The sequence below is a fragment of the Bombina bombina genome, chromosome 10 (assembly GCF_027579735.1).
Source record: "Bombina bombina isolate aBomBom1 chromosome 10, aBomBom1.pri, whole genome shotgun sequence".
Lineage (NCBI taxonomy): Eukaryota > Metazoa > Chordata > Amphibia > Anura > Bombinatoridae > Bombina > Bombina bombina.
Window position 1 is genome coordinate 46,651,413 of NC_069508.1, and position 26,772 is coordinate 46,678,184.

The 26,772-nt window shown below is 36.7% G+C and overlaps 1 protein-coding gene across 3 annotated transcripts in view; it reads right to left on the bottom strand.

The window, feature by feature from the left end:
* BCAR3 (BCAR3 adaptor protein, NSP family member) overlaps positions 1–26,772 on the bottom strand; it is a 176,291-nt gene that overhangs the window by 63,354 nt on the left and 86,165 nt on the right. Inside the window, exon 1 of one of the 3 annotated variants that reach the window (XM_053694037.1) lies at positions 10,882–11,115. The exons of the other annotated variants lie outside the window; for them this stretch is intronic. Coding sequence (XP_053550012.1) covers positions 10,882–10,971 — 90 coding nt within the window. The 5' untranslated portion in view covers positions 10,972–11,115. Of the gene's footprint in view, positions 1–10,881; positions 11,116–26,772 lie in introns of those variants that run through there. 3 annotated transcript variants of the gene reach the window in all.

Here is a 26,772-nt window from a genome sequence, read left to right on the forward strand (position 1 = left end):
AGCAGACGTAAAATATTGTTTGTATAGGGTTGCCATATTGCCGCTTTAAGGGAGGGCACATGAATAATACATAGGACAGGGGATGTTTACAGAAATAGAAAAAAAAGAAAACACAGAGGCGCCAAACATGGCCTAGTATAGCCAGATACCAGATATAACAATTCACAGGGTAGCAATTGGATACTCACAAAGGAGACGCACCCAATGGTGCTATTGAAGCAGACTGGAGCCTCTCAGTGGTCCAGCTCACTGGTGTGTCTCACGTATCAGTTGTGGTCCTTGGTGATGGTGATTAACAGGTTCCTTATATTATGCGCTTTGGTCTACAACAGCCTAGCAAGAGAAGCAAGTTCAATCGTTATTTATTGTCTTCCAGAAGTTGTTGAGAATTCATTTGGGAGAGTATTTACTTCATGACAAACCAACGCAGCTGAGATGGGAGCATGTCTGTGGATTAATGGATTATTTCAATGAATAGGGGTAAAAGTCTTGGAGATATCTAAATGAAAACATCTGGCACCTTGATAAGAACATAATATAAGGAACCTGTTAATCACCATCACCAAGGACCACAACTGATACGTGAGACACACCAGTGAGCTGGACCACTGAGAGGCTCCAGTCTGCTTCAATAGCACCATTGGGTGCGTCTCCTTTGTGAGTATCCAATTGCTACCCTGTGAATTGTTATATCTGGTATCTGGCTATACTAGGCCATGTTTGGCGCCTCTGTGTTTTCTTTTTTTCTAGTTACCCATCTTTCAGGAAGACCATCCTAAGACCGAGAGCTGCCTACTACTGTTTTTTTTTGGACTTACCACTGATTGGGACTATATCTATATCACTTACTGGACTTTATGTTGGTACACTTTTATATATATGTATGTTTCTGTATATATATATATCTCTTATAAGTATTAATTTAGTTAACTGATATTGTTTGAACATATGTTTAGTTGTTAGGCTATAGGAGGCGCCCCCTAAGGGCAGTAATACACATTGATGTGTATTACACCCTCATTTCATCCTCTATGTTTAAAGAAATGTTTTGTATAATGTTCCATAATAAGAACCCTGATAGATTTATTTTTCATTTGTGTCTTTTAAAGGGACATTGTACACTACATTTTTCTATGCATAAATGTTTTGTAAATGATCCATTTATATAGACCATCTGGTAGTGTTTTTGTAACAATGTATAGTTTTGCTTTTTTTTTTTTTTTATAACATTGTGCTGATTTTCTCTTAACCAAACCTCACCAAGTATCAGATGTAGACCCAAGAAGTCTACAGATTTGTGCTGCTATTGTTTGTGTAATCTGTCTTTTCTTTTCATACAGCCTAACCTCATCAACAGTGCTAAACTGGGAGCTTCTAAGTAAGTTTTTAAAAGGTTTTATACTGGATCAGTATCTGTGCATATTCTTCTTTATAGTAGTGTCTATTACATGCAGTTATATAAAAATTGTATACTGTCCCTTTAAAGCAGCAATATTGCAACCCTATGCTTGAATCAATCTGTTTGTGATTGTGCTGTCTGTGCTATGTATAATATATCCTTATTTTCCACCCCAGTCCAACCATATAATGCTTTTAGGGTATTAATGGAACCCCAAATCATCAAAAAAACAACAACACAGCTCCAAGTGACCCCATAACCCCTCAAACGTTTATAGTAAAAATCTAAACGTTCGGTTCCTTCCCAAAGTAACAATCGATCAGTTTGAAGCTCCTGCTTTACCAAATCCCTAATTACACAATAAACACATTAGTCTGGAATACATTACTCTACACTAATGATATCTTGGTATTTTGTATATTTTAATACGATGGCTACGATCCAGTAGCACATACTTTTACAAGACGCATTTTTATTATTCTTTTTTTTTTTTAAAGTCATTGACCTGCCATGGAAATAGGACATGGGAACTGCATGTATGGTATGTTCAGCTAATGGGAGCAAATTATTTCAAAATTACACTTAAAGGGACACAGAAGGCTTGGATTTAAATAGTGTGTTTTCAATATCATAATTTATGTCTTATGCCTGAAAAATAAGAGCTACAGTATCTGTGTATATATACAAACAGAACAGAGAGGAATTCAAAATTCTCACCCTGACCTACAAAGCCCTCACCAGTGCTGCCCCACCCTACCTGTCCTCAATCATCAACAAATACACTCCTGCCCGTCCCCTAAAGATCCAACAATGACCTGCTTCTTGCGTCCTCTACCATCAATTCCTCTCATGCTAGACTACAGGACTTCTCTCGTGCGGCACCAACCCTATGAAACGCACTTCCTCGAGATGTCAGACTTGCCCCTAACCTTCTCCTCTTTTAAACGTTCCCTAAAGACCTTTCTGTTAAGGGAATCCTATCATACGACTTATTAACAAACTAACTTCACTTAACTAACAGTTGCCCTCTATCTCCTCACTAATATCATTCTCACCTTTGCAGTCCCCACCTCCTGTTTCCCATCCTCCTACCCATCTAGATTGTAAATTCCCATGGGAATAGGGCCCTCAATTCCCCCTGTATTTGTCTTATCGTATTGTTTCTCCATTGTACTGTTATCCTTGTACCCATGGGCAGCGCTGCGGAATCTGTTGGCGCTTTATAAATAAATAATAATAATAATAATTACTGCTTCTCATTTGCACTAAAACACATTAAAGGGACATGAAGCCTACACATTGTCTTCCATGTTACTTCTTATATCACATTTCCTTCATTCTCTTGGAATCTTTAGTAAATCTGTGTAGTCTCATAGGAGTTCAGGAGCATGCATGTTTCCATAGAGAAACACATGCACGCTCCTGAACTACACAGATTTACTATTCAAATAAGGATTCTAAGAGAATGAAGGATATGGTAATAGAAGTAAATTGGAAAGTTGTTTAAAATTACACGTTCCATCTAAATCATGATAGTTTAATTTTTACTTTATTGTCCCTTTAAAGAATATTTTCTGTATTGACCTAGCAAGTGGATATAGCTCAATATCCTTTTAAAGGTTGATTCACTATTAAAGGCAGGAATATGGATTTTATCCAATTAACAGAATTATCTATTTGTCACAAGTCTTAATAGCTGCTTTGATACAGATATACACTTGTGGATCATAATCACTCTCAAACTATTCTTACTTTTACATATGAGAGCAAAACTTTACTTGGAACTGAGTTTATTTTAGATATAGAGGGAATACAGTAGTATTTATAGTCTGAAGCACAGAGAAAACTTAGAGGCCCACAGCAAGAGAGAAGATTACCAAAACTAATTTAAATGATACAATAATAAAATCTGATGGGAATTTCTGATACTAAACAACACCTCCCCCAAGTCTAGAATTGAGAGGTCTGCTCCCTGTCCTTTCTTCATCTACATAACATAAGGGAATACCATTATTAGGGAAAATACTACTACAGCTAATTACAGTCAGAGGAGGCAAACTTACTGACATGGGAGGGATTAAGTCATCATGGTCTGGGTTAAAGTGAGCAAGAGAGGGGTTAGATGAACATTGGTTGGGGGTCAAACAGCAATGTAGGGAGTTAGATGCTTAGCGTTTAGGGTTGAACAGTATGTGACAGTTAGATAAGCAGCATTTAGAGCTGAACAGTGTTGGGGCACTGGATGAACAGTGGTTAGGGTTGACCAGCATGGAGGGTTTTTTGGATGTGCAGTGATGTTGGAGGGTTGGATGAGCAGCAGTTAATGATGAACGGCCTTGGAGAAGCAGCAGTTAAAGGGACAGTCTAGTGAAAATTAAACTTTCTTGATTCATTTAGGGCATGCAATTTTAAACAGCTTTCCAATTTACTTTTATCATTAAATCTTGGTATTTTTGTTGAAAGCTAAACCTATGTAGGCGCATATGGTAATTTCTAAGCCCTTGAAGACTGCCTTTTATCTCAGTGCATTTTAACAATTTTTCACAGCTAGACCCAGTTAGTTATTGTGTGCCATATAGATAAAGTGTGCTCACTCCTATGGAGTTATTTATGAGTCAGAACGGATTGGCTAAAATGCAATTCTGTCAAAAGAACTGAAATAGGGGGGCTGTCTGCAGAGGCTTAGATACAATGTAATGGTCTTGGATAAACAGCGGTTAAGAACGGTGGTCTTGAATGAGCAGCGGTTGAGGATGAATGGTGTTGGATGAGCAGCGGTTAAAGGGACACTCAAGCCAAAATAAACTTTTATCATTCAGAAAGTGCAGCAGTTTTAAGACACTTTCCAATTTACTTGCAATATCAAATTTTTATATTCACACTTTCTGGGGAACAAAATCCTACTGATCATGTGCACAAGCTCACAGGGTATACGTATACAAGTCTGTGATTGGCTGATGTCTGTCACATGATTTAGGGTACCTGGACAAAGGGAGGAAAAATACATTTGTCAGAAAAAAAATAATCTACTGCTTATTTGAAATTCTGAGTGTTATTGCATCGTCTACTTATTATGTACTTGCTAATTACCCAATTCTACCGCATTGATTGGTCCTATAAGGATGAACAGTTTTGGAGGTTTGGATGAGAAGCAGTTAAAGATGAACAATTTTGGAGGGTTGGATGAGCAGTGGTTAAGGAGGAGCATTATTGGAGGGTTACGTGAGCAGCGTTTAGGGTGGAACAAGCAGTGGTTGATTTGTGCTGGGTGGAGGTTGGATTAGCAGAACAGCTTTGGAGAATTCACTCACTTCTTCTCTGCATTGTATTCCAAATACTTAAAAACCACTAACTAAAAGACCCCTAAAGCAGTTCACTTGTATCACTGGTTGGGAGAATCGCTGAACGCAATAACCTTTATTGTAAACAGACCCATTCACCTAACAATATGGTTTATATGTTACACATAACACACACATTTTACTATAAATAGTATAACATTACTAGCCCACCCAATACTAAATAAGCCTATTTTTTATTTGTTTGGATTAGATGTTTACCGTGTAACTATATTACAACGGACATATAAAGCGCTGCTCTCACATCTAATATTTGCTAAACATATGAATATATCACTTCTATATCTCTGACACTGTACAAATCAGTATCCGTCATGTACACTGTGATTGCAGCTTCCAGTCTAATAAGAGCCAGCTGGCAAGTGAACTAATAACTTCACAATGAGTCTATAAATAGAGTGATGTCAAATTCTACAAAAGAAAAGAAAAAACTCTCCCCAACTTTGTTGGCAGGAATGAAATTTTTCTTGTGCTTCCCAGGCTGTGCACTCTAATAAATACGGTGTCACTCTCTATAGAGACAGGATGGATTAAGCCAAATGGAAAGTTGCCATGGGAAATGCAGAGCTATTTTAGGAATTAAACACTAAAAATAAAAAGTCTGAATTATTTGGGTAGCATGTATGTGTATATGGTCGAACTCAGGTCCAGTAGGAAAAACACTCAATGTAATAAATAGTTTTGCTTGTTATGTGTGTACATGTGTCCTTGAGTTCCGTGTGTCTGTACATCGTGTGTACCTGTGGCTTTGTGTTACGTGTATCTGTGCGTCATTTGTGTACGTGTCTTTGTGTTCCATGTGTCTGTGCGCCGTGTGTACCTGTGTCTTTGTGTTACGTGTATCTGTGCGTCATGTGTGTACGTATCTGTGTTCCGTGTGTCTGTGCATCGTGTGTACCTGTGGGTGAATCATTTGTGTACATGTGTCTTTTTGTTACGTGTATCTGTGCACATGTCTGTGTTCCGTGTGTCTGTGCGTCGTGTATACCTGTGGCTTTGTGTTAAGCGTGTCTGTGCATCGTTTGTGTACGTGTGTCTTTGTGTTACGTGTATCTGTGCTTCATGTGTGTACGTGTCTGTGTTCCATGTATCTGTGTGTCATGTGTGTACGTGTCTGTGTTCCATGTGTCTGTGCTTTTGTGTTACGTGTATCAGTGCATTATGTGTGTACATGTGTCTGCATGTCGTCATTTGTGTATGTGTGCCTTTGTGTTACGTGTGTCTGTGTTACGTGCTAGTGTGCATCAATTGTATATGTGTCTGTATGTCATTTGTGTAGGTGTGTCTGTTACGTGCGAGTGTGCATCATTTGTATACGAGTCTGCGTGTCATTTGTGTAGGTGTGTCTGTTACGTGCGAGTGTGCATCATTTGTATACGAGTCTGCGTGTCATTTGTGTAGGTTTGTCTGTGTTACGTGCGAGTGTGCATCATTTGTATACGTGTCTGTGTGTCATGTGTCTGTGCTGTGTATGCTTTCTTGTGTACATAATACAAGGACACACACAAGTATGCACAATATTATGTAAATAAAGCACTCCAACAGCCTGCATGCATAAATTATTGACTTTTGGTTCGATTCAATTCACTTTTTTCTTGAAAATGTATTTAGTTCCTAGGTCATAGGTTGCTGCTTCACTTATTGCAATGGAGCTGTATACAACTAAGCAAATTATTTCTGAAATTCATTTTTTTTATTTCAAAAATCTATTCTGTATAAAAAAAGATATTTAAACATTTTTTTTTTAACAGCAAACATTAAAAGGACAACTAAACACAGTAAAATAGCATAATTAATAATTGCATAATAAATAGACAATGCAAAAGCACTTCACATGAGTAGATTCTGACAAATTTCATTCAGTTTTATTTTTCATCCCATTGCGCCATGCGACAGCCAATCACAAATGCATATAACGTATATATTCTGTGAATTCTTGCACATGCTCAGTAGGAGCTGGGGCCTCAGAAAGTGTGCACATAAAAAGATTGTGCACATTTATATAATGGATGTAAATTGGAAATTTGTTTAAAATTGTGTGCTGTATCTGAATCATGAAAGTTTAATTTTGACTTTAGTGGTCCTTTAAAAGTTATTTTCATTTTGAAGCAAACAGGAAGTGCATACATGTGTGTAGCTAGCTATTAAAGGGACACCAAACCCAATTTTTTTTTTTATTTCATGATTCAGATAGAGCATGTAATTTTAAGCAACTTTCTAATTTACTCCTATTATAATTTTTTCTCCGTTCTCTTGCTATCTTTATTTAAAAAGCAGGAATTAGATGCATAGGAGCCGGCCCATTTTTGGTTGAGAACCTGGGTTACACTTGCTTATTGGTAAATGTCAGCCTCCAATAAGCACACGCTATCCATTGTGCTGAACCTAAAATGGGCTGGCTGCTAAGATTTATATTCCTGCCTTTAAAATAAAGATAGCAAGAGAATGAAGAAAAATTGATAATAGGAGTAAATTAGAAAGCTGCTTAAAATTTCATGCTCTATCTGAATCATTCATAAAAGAAAATATTTGGGTTCAGTGTCACTTTAAGTAGAACTATTTATTGGTAAAATGTGACACTTTCTCACAAGCATAAAAAAAAGAAAAACTAATATATTCCAAAAACCCTCTATTAAATGCAACACATAGAAACAATATGTTAATGTCTCTAAGATTTGTGGAAAATATTTTCACGGTTTCACACAAGTTTTGTCAATACATTATAAGAAATTGAATTTGACTAAATACAGAGGTATCCTCTGTATTCAGTCAAATTCAATTTGCCTAGAGATAACCACTTGCTAAATGGTTTTGCTTCGGCTCTGGTACGTTAATTATGTAACACAAAAACATGCTGGTTTTAAAGCAAAGAAAAGTGAAAAGAAAAAAAATTATATGAAGAGCAAGAAATTCAAAATGTTTTTAACCTGCTGGAATCTTAAACTAAATATTATTACTCTACATTACCATATATAGAATGGAATACGCAGAATCTGTATGTTATTTAAAATGACTATATTAATATACAAAATTGGATGAGATGAGATCAGTGGATAGAACAGTTAAAGGGACAGTCAACACCAGAATTTTTATTGTTTAAAAAGATAGATAATCCCTTTATTACCCATTCCCCAGTGTTGCATAACCAACACAGTTATAACAATACACGTTTTACCTCTGTAATTACCTTGTATCTAAGCCTCTGCCAACTGTCCCCTTATTTCAGTTCTTTTGGCAGACTTGCATTATAGCCAATCAGTGCTGACTCCTAGGTAACTCCACGTGCGTGACCACAATATCATCTATATGACACACATGAACTAACACCCTCTAGTGGTGAAAAACTGTCAAAATGCTTTCAGATAAGAGGCGGCTTTCAAGGTCTAAGAAATTAGCATATGAACCTCCTAGGTTTAGCTTTTAACTAAGAATACCAAGAGAACAAAGCAAAATTGGTGATAAAAGTAAATTGGAAAGTTGTTTAAAATGGCATGCCCTATTTGAATCATGAAAGTTTATTTTGGACTTGACTGTCTCTTTAATGCTACCAGACATTTACTATATAGATAAAACCACATAAATGTAGATATAAATCGGTGCACAGAAGCATGTTGTGAATCTATATTTAACAAGCATTGGTGCCATATTAAAAGGACAGTAAAGTCAACATTAAACTTTCATGATTAGGATAGAGCATTAAATTTTAAACAATGTAATTCTGTTATCAAATTTGCTTTGTTCTCTAGGTATCTTTTGTTGAAGAGTACGACTAGGTAGGCTCAGAAGACCTCAGGAGTGTGCACGTATCTTAGTGCTCTATGGCAACAGTGTTTTGCAACATTATTTGTAGCTTTCTAATACAATGTTGCAAAACACTGCTGCCATAGAGTACTAAGATATTTTACTGCAGTGACTAGCCTTGTTGTCTGTGGACTAAAGCCCTGATTGGCTCCTCCAAATAAAGCAAATGGTGGGTGGAGTTTGACTATTGAAAAACAACTGGAGTAAAAAGGTTGTTTTAAAAAAACGTTCAGACTTGGTGGATATGTTATTCTATAGCAACACAACAGTAATGTCTTGTAATTTCAAGGTGTCCCTTTAAGGAATAAAAGGACTAGAGAGATAATGTGAGTGAGAAGGAAGAATAGTTCATAGAACAGAAAATAAAAGTATTAACCCTCCCTGAGAGAAAGTGGAAACACAATTTTCAGATTTATTTAACAGCAAAATAAATAATATTTATTTAAATAATAAAACAATTTATGCATTGTTAATGTATGAGTTTAATGGCCCCTTAAGACCAACAGCCCTGTATATATAATATGGTTTGTGCCACCTTGGGGCAAGTCTGCCAAGGTTCACCACCCCTGACCTATGTGATATATAGAGCACAAAATTACATAACTGCAGGCTACAAGGTAACAAGCACACTAGAATTCCTCAAGAGCACGTAAAGATTCACTATAATAGCTCAGGTGACGCAGAATCTGATTGGCTGTATAACAACAAGCCTCCTATTAAAGGTTACAGGAGGAGATGGGGGTGGGACTAGATTGTGAGATAGAACACAGGTAAATTAATATATCCCTTAGTTAATAAAGAGAAGACAATGTATCAAAGTAACTAGCAATACTCATGTAGCAAGGCTTGATGATGATCTGGTATTTCTGAGTCTAATGTTTACTGGGTGTTTACTTTATATATATATATATATATATATATATATATATATATATATATATATATATATATATATATATACACATATACATATACACACACACACACATACATAGGAGACAACTAATTTATTTACATTAAAGGGACATTGTACTTTAAAATTTTCTCCCTTTTGATGTGTTCCAAATGATCCATTTTACCTGCTGGTTAGTTTACAAACAGCTCCTTTACTTTTGTTTTAGCATTTGAAATAGACGATTTTGCCTATTAAAACCAACACCTATATTGAAAATATGAATACTTTTGTATTCTCTAAAGAAAAAGCTAAGCAAACAAGAATCATCAGCAGGCGTGACAGATACTAAAATGCCCATGGTTCAATTGCACGTTCTAAGTATCAGTGTGTGTACAGATATAGATAACACAAGGATGTCTGACCTCTCTGGAAGCTCAGCCCATTTAAACGCGATTGTGATTTTCAATGATAATCTCTATTTCATATACAAAAACAAACAGAAAGGAGAAATTTCCAATACATTTTAACTCTGCAAATAGTTTAACAAGTCTTTAGAAACACATTAAGGAGAGTATATTTAATATTTTGCATCCAACATCCCATTCCAAAATTTCTTCATTCTAAACAAATATCAAATGTTTGACAAATTATTTTTTTCAAGAACAAGTTAAATATCCCTTTTACTCAAAAAAACATTTAAATATTAAAATACAGTACTACCATTCAATTGAAATGTTGATTCTCCCAACAGACAACGCATGGAAATAAATATTCAAATCTAATATCCCCTCTGTTATGTCAAAATTCGACTGAATGTCAGATTTCACTACTATGAGAATTAAAACTGGAAAGTTTAAATTACTTTATTCATAACTATAGGATCTGAGTTTTAATGGCTTCCCAATAAAAATGAGCATCCTTTTGGCATATCTACCCTATAGAATTATACTGCTTGCCCATCACACATATATATATTTTTAAAAACATCCTTTTTACTGCAGTTGTTTTTCAATAGTCAAACACCAATCCTGAAAGTGAAAAGCAGTTTCTCTTCATAAGCCTCACTTATATGACCTCTAACATAGACAGACAAGGTACAAGCACAAAAATCTGGTGGGGGATTTCTGTTTGAATATTTACACAACCAAACAATAGGACTAATAACAGTCAAGTTTGGCTCTTGTCTGTAAATATTTAGCCAATGGATCCTATTAAGAGAAGTATTAAAAATATAGAGAATTACAGAGTTCTGTACAACTATGTGTGACTCAATGTACTCTGAATGTCCGTCTGTTTTGTATGTATGGTGTTTATTTGCTAATACATTCAGAAACAACTGCTTTATCCAAATACCCAGCCACTAACTTTAAACTGTACTACATTACAGAACCCTTGTCACATTTATGATAATTAAAAGTATAACTTACCTTGACACCAATGACAGACTTTCGTTGATAAAAGCAGCAAAGCGCTGCTGTGACGCTCTCAAAAACATTACAGAAACAATCCTTGGACATTTTGGAAAGCTCTGGTTTGGAAGTTATTAAAGCATTTAGAGGATTAAGACAGAAAATCCCTTTTCCCACGTTGATACGGCTTCAGTCACAGCAACAGTAAAGACTACAGTCCTATATCCTGTCTTGTACACTGACATTTGTCCAGGGTTGTTGGCTCAGATGGGGTTGTTACTATGAAGGGACGGAGTTCTGGCATGTGAGCATTCACCCTACCATGTATAGAATGCTAGAATCCTCATGTGATTCTTATTACTCACCAATGAAATTCTAACCAGCTGAGCTCCCTTAGGTTTTATTTCTGTACACAAACCATTAGCCATTCCCTTGTACCCCGGTCACATACCTGATGCACCATGGTCAAATGATTTATCCTGCCAATGTCAACTGTATTCAATATTCTGAGTGATTGGAAAGCAGCTGGGAATAAAGTGAATGACTGAACTTTAACCTCCGGCTCTTGTGTGCTTAATTTGTGATGTAAAGTGATAAGTGTGGTACCTACAGTTTAACACAAACTGTAGCGCTTGTGCGTGCAGGTAATTATAGGCATGGTTGGCTGTTTACTTTTAATTAGGAACTCTGTGTAAGTCCATCACAGGCAGCCAAGAGAAATCAGACAAATAAAAGGTATAAATGGTGCGGGTGCAAATATGTGAGGTTTTATTTACAGATATTTCACAGTCACTTGAATATCTCAACATGGTGCTATAGAATACCAAAACACACTCCGTTTAAAGAAACCTGTTTTCTTTGTACCATCTGAACAAGGGCACTGTAAAATGTATAAGATTCTTGTATTCAAAAATATATATACTTTTTTTTTCTTTCTTTTTTTTAAATCCGTGTCCATCTTTACTTGGCATGGAAAAGGGTAAAGTAAAAGCTGTTTAAAATGAAACTAAAATTTGCTGCATACTTAGGTATTCATTGCCTCACAATGACAAGCCTCTAAAATCACAACTTCAATTTTTTTTTTTTACATAGTTTCTTATCAATGGAACAAATTAATATGCAGAAAACATTAAAGGGGCAGTAAATGAGTACTTCTTAAAGGGGCAGTCTAGTCCAAAATAAACTTTCATAATTCAGATAGGGCATGTCATTTTAAACAAATTTTCCAATTTACTTTTATCACCATTTTGCTTTGTACTCTTGGTATTCTTAGTTGAAAGCTTAACCTAGGAGGTTCATATGCTAATTTCTTAGATCTTGAAGGCCACCTCTTTTCAGAATGCATTTTAACAGTTTTTCACCACTAGAGGGTGTTAGTTCATGTTTTTCATATAGATAACACTGTGCTCATGCACGTGAAGTTATCTGGGAGCAGGCACTGATTGGCTAAACTGCAAGTCTGTCAAAAGAACTGAAATAAAGGGGCAGTTTGCAGAGGCTTAGATACAAGATAAGCACAGAGTTTAAAAGTATATTAATATAACTGTGTTGGTTATGCAAAACTGGGGAATGGGTAATAAAGTGATTATCTATCTTTTAAAACACTAAAAATTCTGGTGTAGACTGTCCCTTTAAAAGGACCATTCACTACAGTAGCATGGCATAATCATCAAGTGCATAATAAACAGACATTGCAATAGCACTTACTGTGAATTTTAAATGAGTAATATTTTTTTCTGACCAATTTCAAAATGTACTAATTTGTCAGCCCCCTTGTACCATGTGACATCCATCACCCAATTACAGACTCCTATACATATACACTGTGGATTCTTGCACATGATCAGTAGTAGCTGGTGCCTCAGAAAGTGTGAACATATATATTACACATATATACACACACAATTTGATAAAGGAAGTAAAGTCTCTCATAACTGCATGCTCTGTATGACTCATAAAAGTTTAATATTTACTTTAGTGTCCCTTTTAATTGTATCCACCATAGGCGTACCCAGATAACCTGTGACAATGCTTCTCTATTTAAATCTTTCATTTTCAAATAGATAAAAATGTGTATTACAGTTCTACCCTGACCGCCCCACTGCCTATTCTATTTATTTTTGTATTACTAAAATAATCAGGCAATATGAAGTCATATCGACCTGTCATAGACCCGCGACAGTATGCGTTACTACGTCCCCACCCTCCAAATTCGCTGGGATATACTCCTACGCGTACAATTATCTGCAGAGGTCGGTGAAGAAAAAGTAATGCGCGTCACGCCAGTAATAAAAAGGAAATTATAACAGAGTTAGTGGGTTTTTCTGGCTAGAACTATAATATACACTTTAAGGATTTTTACTTTAGGATTTGGAGAGGGTAGCAAGTAATCTGTAGTATCTCTATTGGAGGGGGGGGGTTAAAAATTATGTTTACAGTCCCTTTATTTATACATGCACATAACTCCCAACATTTGTTGCGGGGTATCAGGGACCCAAGAGATTGATAGGGGCCTGTCACCATTTTGTGGGCGGAGCTGTTAGGAGAGGTGGGATTATGGGTGGTGACTCAGTGGTCGGTGGGTGTGTCTAGACAACTTGTGGGCATTTATGAGTGATCCGTGGGTGTGTCTGTACAGTTTTTGGGCGTGTCTATGTGTTCTATGGGTGGGGTTTGGGAAATTCTGCAAATAGGGGCTTATGTCTGTCCCAGGGGAACAGCAGGACAGAGCTCAGAATCAGGGATTGTCCTCTCAGGGACAGTTGGGGGTCTGCATGCATCAGAAATTATATCACTGCATTGTAAACAATCTGCATACAAATTAAATGTTTTATAAGCATTTATCACTATCATTTTTATAGCATTGTTTAGCAGTCAAAGGATATAATATACTAATGAGTCTTTTCAAATGGTATTTTACCCCCTTGGCTGGGACAAATTTAAATAGTTATAAATGAGCTAGTTGAATACATCACTGAGCCAATGACAAGAGGCATACGTGTGCAGTCTCCAATAATCAGCTAGCTAATGTAATGCTTAATCTAAACCATGAAAGTTTATTTTGACTTTAAATGTCTTGTTAAGATGAATATGGCTTGTTGGCTAAAGATAGAGGTGTCTTGAGTTCGCCTGTGGATTACTTACTGGTATATTTAGAAGCCTTATGGATGTCACTTCTTTTATCCTCATATTTCTTCTGACAAGAGAGATGCATTCATAGTTATGAGAATATAAATATATAAAGGCTATCAAATTCCACTTCAGATATATTTAACAGTTCTGGAGAAGCAATGGCTGTTATTTTTACTAAAAGCCAATTTGGGATTCAAATGAAACTGAAAAGACCTTTTGAATAGGTAGGACTTACGTAAAACTGATAAGCGGGTGTACGCCTAAGTGTATTTGGGTGGGGGGCAGTGATACAGCATCTAATTCGCTATATCACCCTCTGGCCAGCAGAAGAAATAAAAAGATTTGCAACGATTGGCACGCAAGGTAATAATCCCCCGAGGTCATAAAAGTATGAAAATAAGAAAAGTGTTGCTTTTTTTTGTTTTTATTTAATTTTCCATTAATCAAAATGTAACATTTAAATATTTTTATGTTAACAATTGGTTTATAGAAACATCCTAATAGACAATCCAAACTATTCTGAGTCTCTCTAAGTTTTGTGGATTGGCAGGTGATTGCACATATGATGCATAAGCACCAATCAGAAGCTTAGAATGCTCAGTGACAAGCAAAATAAATTAACGGTCACTTTAAAACGTTCAAATCGCATAAATCATCTGAAGAATACAAATCCTATTTCCGAGACGGTATTTTAACTAGTTCAGGGGGGCAGAAGCAACATTACCCCCACAATAATTTATGCATAATAATTTCTCCAACATTAGTAGTCAATAGTTTATTTAAATACACATTTCCTGTTAACTTCAAAGTCTGGGTTTAGTGTCCCTTCAAATAATAATGTCTGAAAAGTCATATACATGTTGTTTCAATCATTAATATCCATCTATTACACTTGAATACAAAATAGTTTTGAGGAAATGTAATGTTTAGGGATTTAATTGGGTGGAAGGCATCATCCATCACTGGAAGAATTTATGTGGTTGATAATGAAGTGTCGGGGGATTCAGTTTGCATGAATGTCATTCCTAAGGACATAATTAGCTAAAGGGACATTGGCCACAACTTAACGGCATCCTGCACGCTACCATAATGATACATGGGAAACTCTTCTGGCTAGAAAAATCCAAGTAGATGAGAGGGATTGGACTGATTAAAGGGACATTAAAAGTGTGTTGTATTGTAAAATGTTCTCTACTTTAATATGTTCTTAATAATGATCCATTCTACTAGCTGGAGTGTATTAAATACAAACAATTTACAAGAGGCTAATTTACCATTATGTTGTCATTTGAAATAGCTGCTTTTGTCTGTTGAAACCACCACCTGTACTAAAAATGTTATTGCTGCAGCATTTGGGTTTAGAAAAGCTATGTAAACAAGAATGAGCAACAGACAACCTTACACATGAGGGTAAGGGAGACCAGCCCATCCCACTTTTTTTAGTTGTTACCCGGAGTACATTGTCCCTTTAAAATTGCTTATTCCAGCAGTGCATTTGTTTCCAGCAAATATCTGCATAGCATACAGAAAGAGAAGCGCTCTCCCAGGAACGAACAACAGCGAGCTACCACCTGGAAGCAGCCTCTTTTAGCCCAATTGTGCTTTTCACAGAGGAGAACTTCCCCAAAGTATATCAGTCTGATCCCATCTAACAAGGTCAGTCCAGCCCCGAAATACCAGGCAATCCTCTGCTGAGCAAGAAACATGGCAACCCGAGATGACCTCTTCAGCCTTCTTTGGGCCTCATCAATGAGGTGCAGCCATATTCGTCTAAGCACATTGGGCAAGGAGTCCACGTCTGGTTCCCCCATCACCCTCAGAACAAGGCAACCCCAGACAATTATTTCCTGGTACGCGTTTCGGCTAAACAGCTGTAGTCATAGCCTAGTTTAGCCAAAACGTGTAAGCCATTCTGTGCTACGCTGTTGTGCTTGTGTGATTTTTCTACCCTGTTGCAGTACTCCAAGAACTGTATTTTAAAAGATGACAATAAAGACTGAGTTTTAATTCATCATTCTATCTGACAAATCTTTTCTTCATATATCTGCTTGCAATCAGCTGAACTGCCAGAGGACACCGGTAACCTGCTTTGTGATTGGAGCAGGATCATAACCTACACTGCCGCATCGTATGGAGATTGGCCAAGACAGACACACCCCCCGAAAAGAGGAGGAACAGAGTTCCCAGCTCCACAGGGACGCCAGCCTCGTAGAGATACCACGGACACAGGAATAAACAGATATCGCTGTTTGTGTCGGAAGTCTTCCAGACCCTTCTTCATGGACGTCAGCTCCACCACCTCCCGGTATCTCTTCGGTGGCATCGCCTTCCTCCTGGTTCTATCCATAATCCACACTCAGCACCGGACTAAAGAAACTTTCTCCTTGAAGTCTGGAACAGGAAGAGGCCGGATACACTGCTGCAGGACCCTATAAAGATCGTGGATGTGCTCTCTCTCTTCTCTCTTTTTAGAGAAACATTTCTACATATTTCTAAAAAAGCCTGGGGACAGACACCATTGGGCAAAGGAAGAGCAGCAACCCCATCTCACTGGTTTGGACTAACATAACAATCATTACTGACTCGTATTTCTATATCTTCATTATCTGAAGTGGTTTTTTGTTATACATTGGAGAGTGTGGCGCTGTCTTAAGGTTTGGAAGATTATGAGTTTCTATACAGTAATGGGTGTCTCCATGTTTAAACCTTAAGCTTCCCCTTATCTATCTATTCTGCTGAGACAAATATAAATCAGTCCATAAAAAGACTGTGCAAACAAGGCTGTGTGGTACATAGATTTCCACACTACATTGTTTGCACTGTCTTTTTTATTGTCTGTATTGTATTGGTCCCTAATTTTCCTTAGCATGAAAGATAGATAAGGAGAAAACTTAAGTTTAAACAGTGCGGCACCCATTACTTTAAATAAACTAAACCTTTACACTTATATCTTCAATATTAAAAAATAATAATATAATTGTAAATAAGTATATCTACATATATCTCATTCTCAAGCTCTTTGCTTTGAATACATCATTATATCTAGCATGTATCTACTTATTGATATCCCTTTAAGTTCACATTGAATATGCTTGTAAATTTGCACACAATGAAACAGCATTGTTGTGAACATCACTTGCCAAGGGATATGGTGCCATATCCTTTATAGGGGCCGAATTTTCAATGTCTGGTGGACATGATCCGATGTAGCGTTTAATGTCCGCCAGACATCGCTGAATCCTGACAGCATACACTGTCGTCATTTATCATTGCACAAGCAGTTCTAGTGAACTGCTTGTGCAATTCAGCCCACTGCAGATTTGCGGCCAATCAGCCACTAGCAGGGGGTGTCAATCAGCCCGATCGTATGAGATCAGGCAGATTGATGTCCGCAGCCTCAGAGCAGACCAGTTGAGGAGCAGCGGTCTTGAGACTGCCGTTTCCGGCGGAAACAAGGGCATCAGAGGCCATTCGGACCTTGATAAATCAGCCCCATAGAGTCTATTATATTCAAAGATTCTGCAAGAACACCCTGTAAAATTGGCTGGCTTCTATCTTCCGCACTGGGAGGTTGAATTCTGCTGCTGCTTATTTACCAAGCTTTTCTACAGGCCATGCAGTGTAGGGTAGGGGGTGGTTTTAACAGGCAAAAACAGCTATTTCAAATGACATAATAAAGACAAAGGAGCTATTTGTAAACAATTTAATTCACTCCTACAGGTAAAATGGATCACTGAGCAAAAGTTAAGGGGGGAGGGGAATGTATAGTGCACTGTCCTGTTAACCATTTGTAGATAGGTTTTAACTTCACCCTGTCATGTAAATTATGAATGACAAACTAATATTATTTGCTTTGAACTCAAGATCATTATGTATTCCCTAGAGCACAAAACTAAAGTAGCTCTGGCTTCTCATCTGTCATACTAGCCACAGAGAATGTGATGTCATCCCCTCAAAAGTGCACAGCTATGGGCCTGCAATGTGACAATAGGAAGATTTATCTATAATAAGGATACATTCAGATACAAGCTCTAAAAATATGATTTTACACAAATAAGTAAATAAAAATAAATTAGTGGTTGAGCTTACAGAATTTTCAAGTTTTTTTTTATATAAATATTTGTGTGCAAGTCATTTGTATATGTTTAGCTGATGAATGGATGGTTGGTTGGATTAATGATTAGACAAAACAGATAAACACACTTATTGGTAGAGACAAACAGGTAAAACAATAATTTGACAGCCATTTATAGGATAGATAGATAGATAGATAGATAGATAGATAGATAGATAGATAGATAGATAGATAGATAGATAGATACTTGCTCCCAGTAGTGCACTGCTGCTCCTGTGAGTACCTAGGTATGCTTTTCAACAAAGGATACCAAGAGAATGAAACCAACATAATGATTGAAATAAATCATTAAAGTTTAAATTTGATTTTACTATCTATTCAACGGACCATTAAATACAGTGGAATTGCATAACTAACAAGTGCATAATAAAGAGAATACAATAACACTTCCAATTTGAAATAAGCAGATTTTTTTCTGACAAATTTATTTCCCCCCCCCATTTGTCAGCCCCCCTGTATCATGTGACAGCCATCAGCCAATCGCAAACTAGTAAACATATACACTGTGCCTCAGAAAGTGTGCATCTAAACATACTGAGCAAAATTTGATAGTGGAAGTGAATTGGAAATTAGCTTAAAACGACTTGCTCTATCTGAATCATGAAAGTGTTATTTTGACTTTAGTGTCTCTTTAAACACAACCGTCTTTTATAAGCACATGTAGTCTTATTTTACAAAACTCGTTTTTAATCAAATGTGTTAAATTAAGGAAAAATATCTTCAACGTAAACCAGTTTAGCTACAGAACATGTTGGGTCTGGTATTTGCAGTCTATATTTAATACAGAATATAGATATATTTCTGTACAGTTGAATGACAACAGTTTCCTGCCTGTGAATACTCTCTTTATGAGATGTGATAACACAAAAGGATTTGTCCTAAATCTTTTATAAAGTGACTTTTTCAGGCGTTCACACTGCAGCTATTGATTAATAAGTCGTATGCCATCTGCACGGACCAAGGATACATTCTCTGCATGCTCATAGAGTTCAAAGTCTATGCTGTTTATAATTTGCACCCAAAATACACACAAAAGAATGTTGCTCTCCACAGCTTCAAATAAGCATTAGAACAAATGCTGTGTATTTAATGCGTTATTGTTATTAAATAGTTAAAAAAAAAAATCAAATGAGTGTAACAAAGAGCTTAGAGTAGCTAAGGAGGACGGTAAAAAGGTAAAAATGACTACTACCTGCCCCGTCACTTTAGGCAGACCATGTCCCACAACTATCTGGCCAAATCCCTAGACCACCTGGTTCTGCCCTCCCCCTGCCCTGCCAATGCAATAGTCGTAACTATGCCTCCGCCCTCCCTATCCCAACCGATGGAACACCCGCAACTAAACCCAGGAGTGTTTGCGCCCCATCCCCAATAAAGTTTCTGGAAATTTCATTGATTCCCACATAAACAAAATAACCCCATTATAGTTTACTAAGCAGAAATGTAATACAAAACTGCTTGGACTTTTTAGAACACCAGATTGGTACAAATTGCTGCCAATCTGAAAACCTTATGTATTGTGCTATTAAAGGGTCTTGTAGAATAGTATCTCTCTCCACCAATAGAGCTCCGGGAGTTGTTCTTATCAGCCAGTAAGAATTATTAGGCGGTACAGCTGATACTGCTGTATTAGTTTACATTTCAGTTTAAACAGCTTTGTCAATATGACACTTTCATGATTCAGACAGAGCATGCAATTTTAAAAGATTTTTAATTTTATTTAAATTAGAAAATTTACCTTGTTTTCTTGTTATCCGTCAATTAAAAGCATACCTAGATAGGTAATGCATTATAGGGAGCTAGCTGCTGATTGGTGCCTACACAAATATGCCTCTTGTTATTGGTTCACCTGATCAGCTAGGATCCAGAGGCATAGTACCAAACTGGGTCATCTGTTCCACTATACGGTTCTTTACCTTGCAGATTTTGTTCTGTCTACTACTAACTGAGTGAAACCTTCTTGAATGCAAAATGTGGGTTAGTAGTAATACTTTGATTTCTCTATCAAACCTTTATGGAATCTAAACTGAACAGTTGTATATCCGTCTTAAAAGGACAGTCTAGTCAAAATTAAAATTACATGTCCTATCTGAATCATGAAAGTTTAAAAAAAACTTTCCAATTTACTTTTATCATCAAATTTGCTTTGTTCTCTTGGTGTTCTTAGTTAAATGCTAAAACTAGGTAGGATTATATGAGAATTTCTAAGCCCTTGAAAGCTGCCCCTTATCTGAATGCATTTAACAATTTTTCACAGCTAGATAGCGCTAGCTCAGGTGTGCCATATAGATAACATTGTACTCACATCCGTGGAGTTACTTATGAGAGGGCACTGATTGGCTAAAATGCAAGTCTGTCAAAAGAACTGAAATAAGTGGGCAGTCTGCAGAGTCTAAGATACAAGATAATCACAGAGGTAAAATGTATATTAATATAACGATGTTGGTTATGCAAAACTGGGGAATGGGTAATAAAGGGATTATCTATATTTTCAAACAATACAAATCCTGGAGTAGGCTGTCCCTTTAATGTTGTTTTTAAGGTTTTCTATGACTTTAATTGGAACTTACCTCTCCCAATGGGATCTATTTTATTTATACTTTTGCATAAAAAATATGGTGTAGAAGGTAAAATATTGTGATCGAAGACAACTGCCATATATGCAAAATTATTGTAGATACTACAGAAATAAATATGGTTTATCGACTGGTGAGATTAAAGGGACAGTTAACCCCAAATTTTTCTTTCATGATTCAGATAGAGAAAACAATTTTAAACAACATTCCAATTTACTTCTATTATCTAATTTGCTGCAATCTTTAGATATCCTTTGTTAAAGAAATAGCAATGCACATTGGTGAGCCAATCACATGAGGCATCTATGTGCAGCCACCAATCAGAAGCTACTGAGCCTATCTAGATATGCTTTTCAGGAAAGAATATTAAGAGAATGAAGCAAATTAGATAATAGAAGTAAATTAGAAAGTTGTTTAAAATGGTATTCTTTATCTGAATAATGAAAGAACAAAATGGGTTTAATGTCCCTTTAATCTTCTTGCTCTTTACCGTTCCTGATGTCTGTGCTTTTATTTTGTCTTTTCTGTGAGTATACAACACAAGTCATATGTTTTGTGCAGAACAAACTCAGCATTATCAGAATTTACATTTAGTTTTTAACTATAAAAAGAATCAACACCACATTACCAGCATTGATCATCTGCTCAAAAGCCAAGAATGCTCTAAACAACATTTGCCTTCCGAAGTTTTGATTTAAAGCGAAAGAAAAAAAATTACTTATAGGTTTCAATAGAACATGCACTTTTAAACAACTTGTCCAATGTATTCTCTTATCAAATGTACTTTGTACTCTTTGTATCCTTTGTTGAAGAGTAAATCTAGGTACGCTCATTGTAGCTCACAAGTGTGCACGTGTCTTTTGCACTCTACTGCAACAGTGTTTGCAACAATATTTGCAAGTAATGTTATACATTGTTGCAAACACTGGTGCCACATTGTCAAAGACGTGAAAGATCCTGAGCCTTCCTTGCTATGTTTTAACAAATTATACCAAAGAAATAAAGACAATTATAATAATAAATCTGAATTATTTAAAATAGCATAAATAAAAGTTAAAAAAATACACATTATCATATAGTTTTAGAAAATACCTATTTATCCCCAGGTAAAGTAAAAAAGACCCAAACATCTAATAGTCTGCAGGTCTAATTACCAGGCAGACACAGTCCAGGATGGTTCAATATCTGGAGTTCACAGGATACTGACATTTCTATTGACCTGTGAAGTCATTAGACTTCTGTCTTGTGCTCCTGTTTGCCCATTTGCACTGCTGACCTTTGCACAGCTGGGGGCGACTCCCACTTTCATCTGACAGTAGGTTGACATAACCCAATTACCACCCAGTAAGTCAGATCGCTGGCACTAGCACATAGAAATAGCATATATGAACCAAGTCTGTCCATATTTTCTTCTAAAGAGTAGGCTCAATAATGTGTTAGTATAGTCTTATGCATATCCCAAGTGGTCTTAAGTTCACTTCCAGTGTGTCAAGATCATTTTTTTTATATTGCACTACTGCTAACATATACAATTGTGTTTAGCCCCTACAAAGTGATTAAACACATTGTTAAAGTCAGCTCCAGAGGTGCAATGCATTACTGGGAGCTAGCTTAACACATCTGGTGAGCTAACAACAAGAGGCATTTATGTGTAGCCACCAATCACTAGCTAGTCACCAGCAGTGCATTGCTACTCCTAAGCCTACCTAGGTATGCTTTCAACAAAGGATACCAAGAGAAAAAGTAAATTACAAAAATCTCTTAAAACTGCATACTCTATGTGAATCATTGAAGTTTAAAGGGACACTGAACCCAAATGTTCTCTTTCGTGATTCAGATAGAGCATGCAATTTTAAGCAACTTTCTAATTTACTCCTATTATCATTTTTTCTTTGTTTTCTTGCTTTCTTTATTTTAAAAAGAAGGCATCTAAGCTATTTTTTTTTTGTTCAGAACCATGGAAAGCTCTGGTTTATTGGTGGGTGAATTTATCCACCAATCAGCAAGAAAAACCCAGTTTGTTCACCAAAAATGGGCCGGCATCTAAAGTTACATTCTTGCATTTCAAATAAAGATACCAAGAGAATGAAAACAATTTGATAATAGGAGTCAATTAGAAAGTTTCTTAAAATTGCATGCTCTATCTGAATCACAAAAGATAATTTTTGGTTTCATTGTCCCTTTAATCCTGAATTTTATTGTCCAATCTTCATTCTCTTTCCCTGCAGTTTAGTTGGCAACACCACTTATTTCTCTTTATTATTTAGCACCTGCCTGGGTATCCCTCTGCCACGCTGTTAACGCGTTTCAGCCTGGATATTGGGATCATTGTTAACTACTACAAAATCCTAAAGGGACAGTCAACACCAGAATTTTTGTTGTTTAAAAAGAAAGATAATCCCTTTATTACCAATTCCCCAGTTTTGCATAACCAACACTGTTATAGAAATACACTTTTTACCTTTGTGATTACCTTGTATCTAAGCCTCTGCAAACTGCCCCCTTGTTTCAGTTGTTCTGACAGACTTGCATTTTAGCCAATCCGTGCTCACTCCAGGGAAACTTCATGTGCATGAGCTCAATGTTATCTATATGAAAAACATGAACTAATGCCCTCTAGTGGTCAAAATGCATTCAGATTAGAGGCAGTCTTCAAGGTCTAAGAAATTAGCATATGAACCTCCTAGAATTAGCTTTTAACTAAGAATACCAAGAGAACAAAGCAGAATTGGTGATAAAAGTAAATTGGAAAGTTGTTTGAAATTACATTCCCTATTTAAATCAGGAAAGTTTTTTTGGACTTGACTGTCCCTTAAATAAGCATCTGTTCTTGTTCTGGGTATAAGCCTTATATAACACAGTGAATGTGTGTGATTTGCTAAAGTATTTTTGGTGTTATAACAATACTACGCTATATGCGCTTCTTCTTGCAGAGACAAAAAGAACTACAGCCGTTTTTAGCTTGATCAATTAGTACATGTTACTGACCTTTCAAATATAGCCACTGGGCAAATTTTAGTAATTCTTCGTGTTTATAAGATTTAAAGGGACAGTCTAGTCAAAATAAACTTTCATGATTTAGATGGTTCTTGTCATTTGAAACAACTTTCCACTTTACTTTTATCATCACATATGCTTTGTTCTCTTGGTATTCTTATTTGAAAGCTAAATCTAGGTAGGCTCATATGCTAATTTCTTAGCGCTTGAAGGCCGCCTCTTATCGGAATGCATTTTGACCGTTTTTTTCACAACTAGAAGGTGTTAGTTCACGTGTGCCATATAGATAACATTGTGCTCACGTCGGTGGAGTTACCTAGGAGTCAGCACTGATTGGCTAAAATGCAAGTCTGTTGCAAAACTGGGGAATGGTTAATGAAGGGATTATCTATCTTTTTAAACAAAACTAAATTTTGGTGTAGACTGTACCTTTAAGTAATGCCTATTAAATATATTATTGTTTTATTTCAGTCCTGTAAGGATATTTCTGTAACTATTGGCCAGAATTGATGATTCCATTTAGTTATCTTCTGAAGAGGTCTTACAGAAAATGGAGCACAATCCTACTTCATATATTCCAGCCATCATAAGTAACATGGGTGGAGCTTACAGAGTATTGTGCTGCTGGCACCATTTAGAGTTGGGGCAGTTTGATCCTGGAAACAGGCCGTAAAAAGTATTTACCCGCCAGTGGCGACTCTAGGAACAAAATATAGGGGGGGGGGGGCACATAAGATAGAACAGTCAAAACTGGGGGGGCACTAATAATTAGGCGGCTGCCTCGTGTAGGGTTGCCACCTTTTCTTCAAGTCAAATCTGAAAACTAGTGCCGCGCTGCAATTTTTTCGTAGATGTGTGTATGTCAGTGTATGTGTGTGTATATGTCAGTGTATGTGTGTGTATATGTCAGTGTATGTGTGTGTGTATATATCAGTGTATGTGTGTGTGTATATATGTCAGTGTTTATATGTGTGTGTGTGTGTGTGTGTATATATGCCAGTGTTTATGTGTGTGTATATGTCAGTCTTTATGTATGTGTGTATATGTCAGTCTTTATGTGTGTATATATAAAAGAGTTGCCACCTGTCCAGGATTGACCCTGACAGTTTGGGTTTTGAATTATGTGTCCAGGTTTATGATGAAGTTGTGATCCAGATTTAGCCTTTTTATTCAGGTTTTTTTTTATGATTGCCGTTAGTGTTCTGGTTTGGCTTGAAGAAAAGGTGTCAATTCTAGTGTATATGCCAGTGTTTATGAGTGTGTGTGTATATGACAGTTGGGTAATACTGAGGGTTGGAAGATCAATTGCTCACATTTAGTGGAGCCCTTTAAACCCCAGGCTACAGCCACAAAAAATCTTAATAAAAACCAATAAGCACCTATCTCCCAGTAGTGCATTAATATTCCTGAGCCTACCTAGGTATGACTTTCAACAAAGGATACAAAGAAAATTAGATAACAGAAGTTAGAAAGTTTTTTAAAATCACATCCCTTGCTCTGAATTATGAAAGAAAATGTTGGGGTTTCCTGTCCCTTTAATTAGTAGTCAGTGTAAAACTTTATTTAAACCGTGAAAAAATATATATTCTCTACTGTAGGTTATACATGATGGAATTTGTGTAATTTAGGATATTTTTGTTAAATGTGAATGTATGTACTAGAAAATAAATAAATACACACACATTCACACAACATACACATATATATATATATATATATATATATATATATATATACATACACACACTACACAGCATACACACATGCACACACTACACAGCATACACATTCACACACTATACAGCATACACATTCACACACTATACAGCATACACATATACACACACACATTCACACACTACACATATACACACATTCACACAGCATATACACACACATTCACACACATACATCACATACACATATACATGTAGACACACACATACTACATATACATGTATGCACACACATTCACACACATACTACATATACATGTACACAAACAGCATACACATGTACACACACATATGACATATACATGTATGCACACACATTCATACACACACTACACAACATACACATATTCACACACACACACACACACTACACAGATGGGTCATAGCCTGTATCCTCTTACAGGACGCTGCATGTACCGCTCTTGACATTGAGGCCGTTTGATGTACATGTTTTTTTATCTATGGTGCAGGCTCGGACACGCGCCCCCACAGCCTACAAAACCATTCCATCCTGAGTGACTTCTCTTAGTTATCATTCAATGAAGGGAGGGGGCAGCAGGAGTCAGAAAATTACAATGATTATATTAGTGACAATCTGCATAGAGAGATAAGTTATTATTAAATCCGGTATTAGCAATGTGATGAGTGGTTGTAATACAATCACATTGCTAATACCGGATTTAATATTAATGTACCGCAAATATTATGCAGATATATTTTTACTTCTTCACTTCACATAACGTTATTGTGCTTCGTAATCGTAAATACACAGTCTGTTTCAGATTTACCCACCTCCTGAGTCCTGGACTAGACCTAGATCACTGGCGTCCTCAGACACACTTTGCCACAGCACAGTGACAAGACTCCAGGCTTCAAGTCCTCGAGACCGTTGTTCCCCGCCCCCGCCCGCATGCCTTGCTGCCCGCACTGAGTCAGGCCAGTTTACTAGTCAGCACATGTAGTCACGTGCGCCAACAATTGCACTGACTGACTGTGCCGGTATTGGGTGCAATTGTGGTCACGTGATGACCACTTGGTGGAGGGCCCAATCGTAATTAAAACATTTAAAAAAAAAAAAAAATCAGCTATACTGCAGCCCGGGTGTGTGGGGGGGGGCAAGACATTTTCTGGGGGGGGGGCAAATGCCCCCTCTTGCCCCCCTGTAGTGACGCCACTTTTACCCGCGTCTTTTGTATCCGAGATCCTCTTCAAACTGTTAGGCACATAGTTTAGTATAGTAAATGTGTGAGAGCTCAATATAAAGTTGCCACTAAGAAAGTACTTCAGCAGCAAGGTTAGTTTTTTTTTTAGAATAATACCAAATAAATAAACA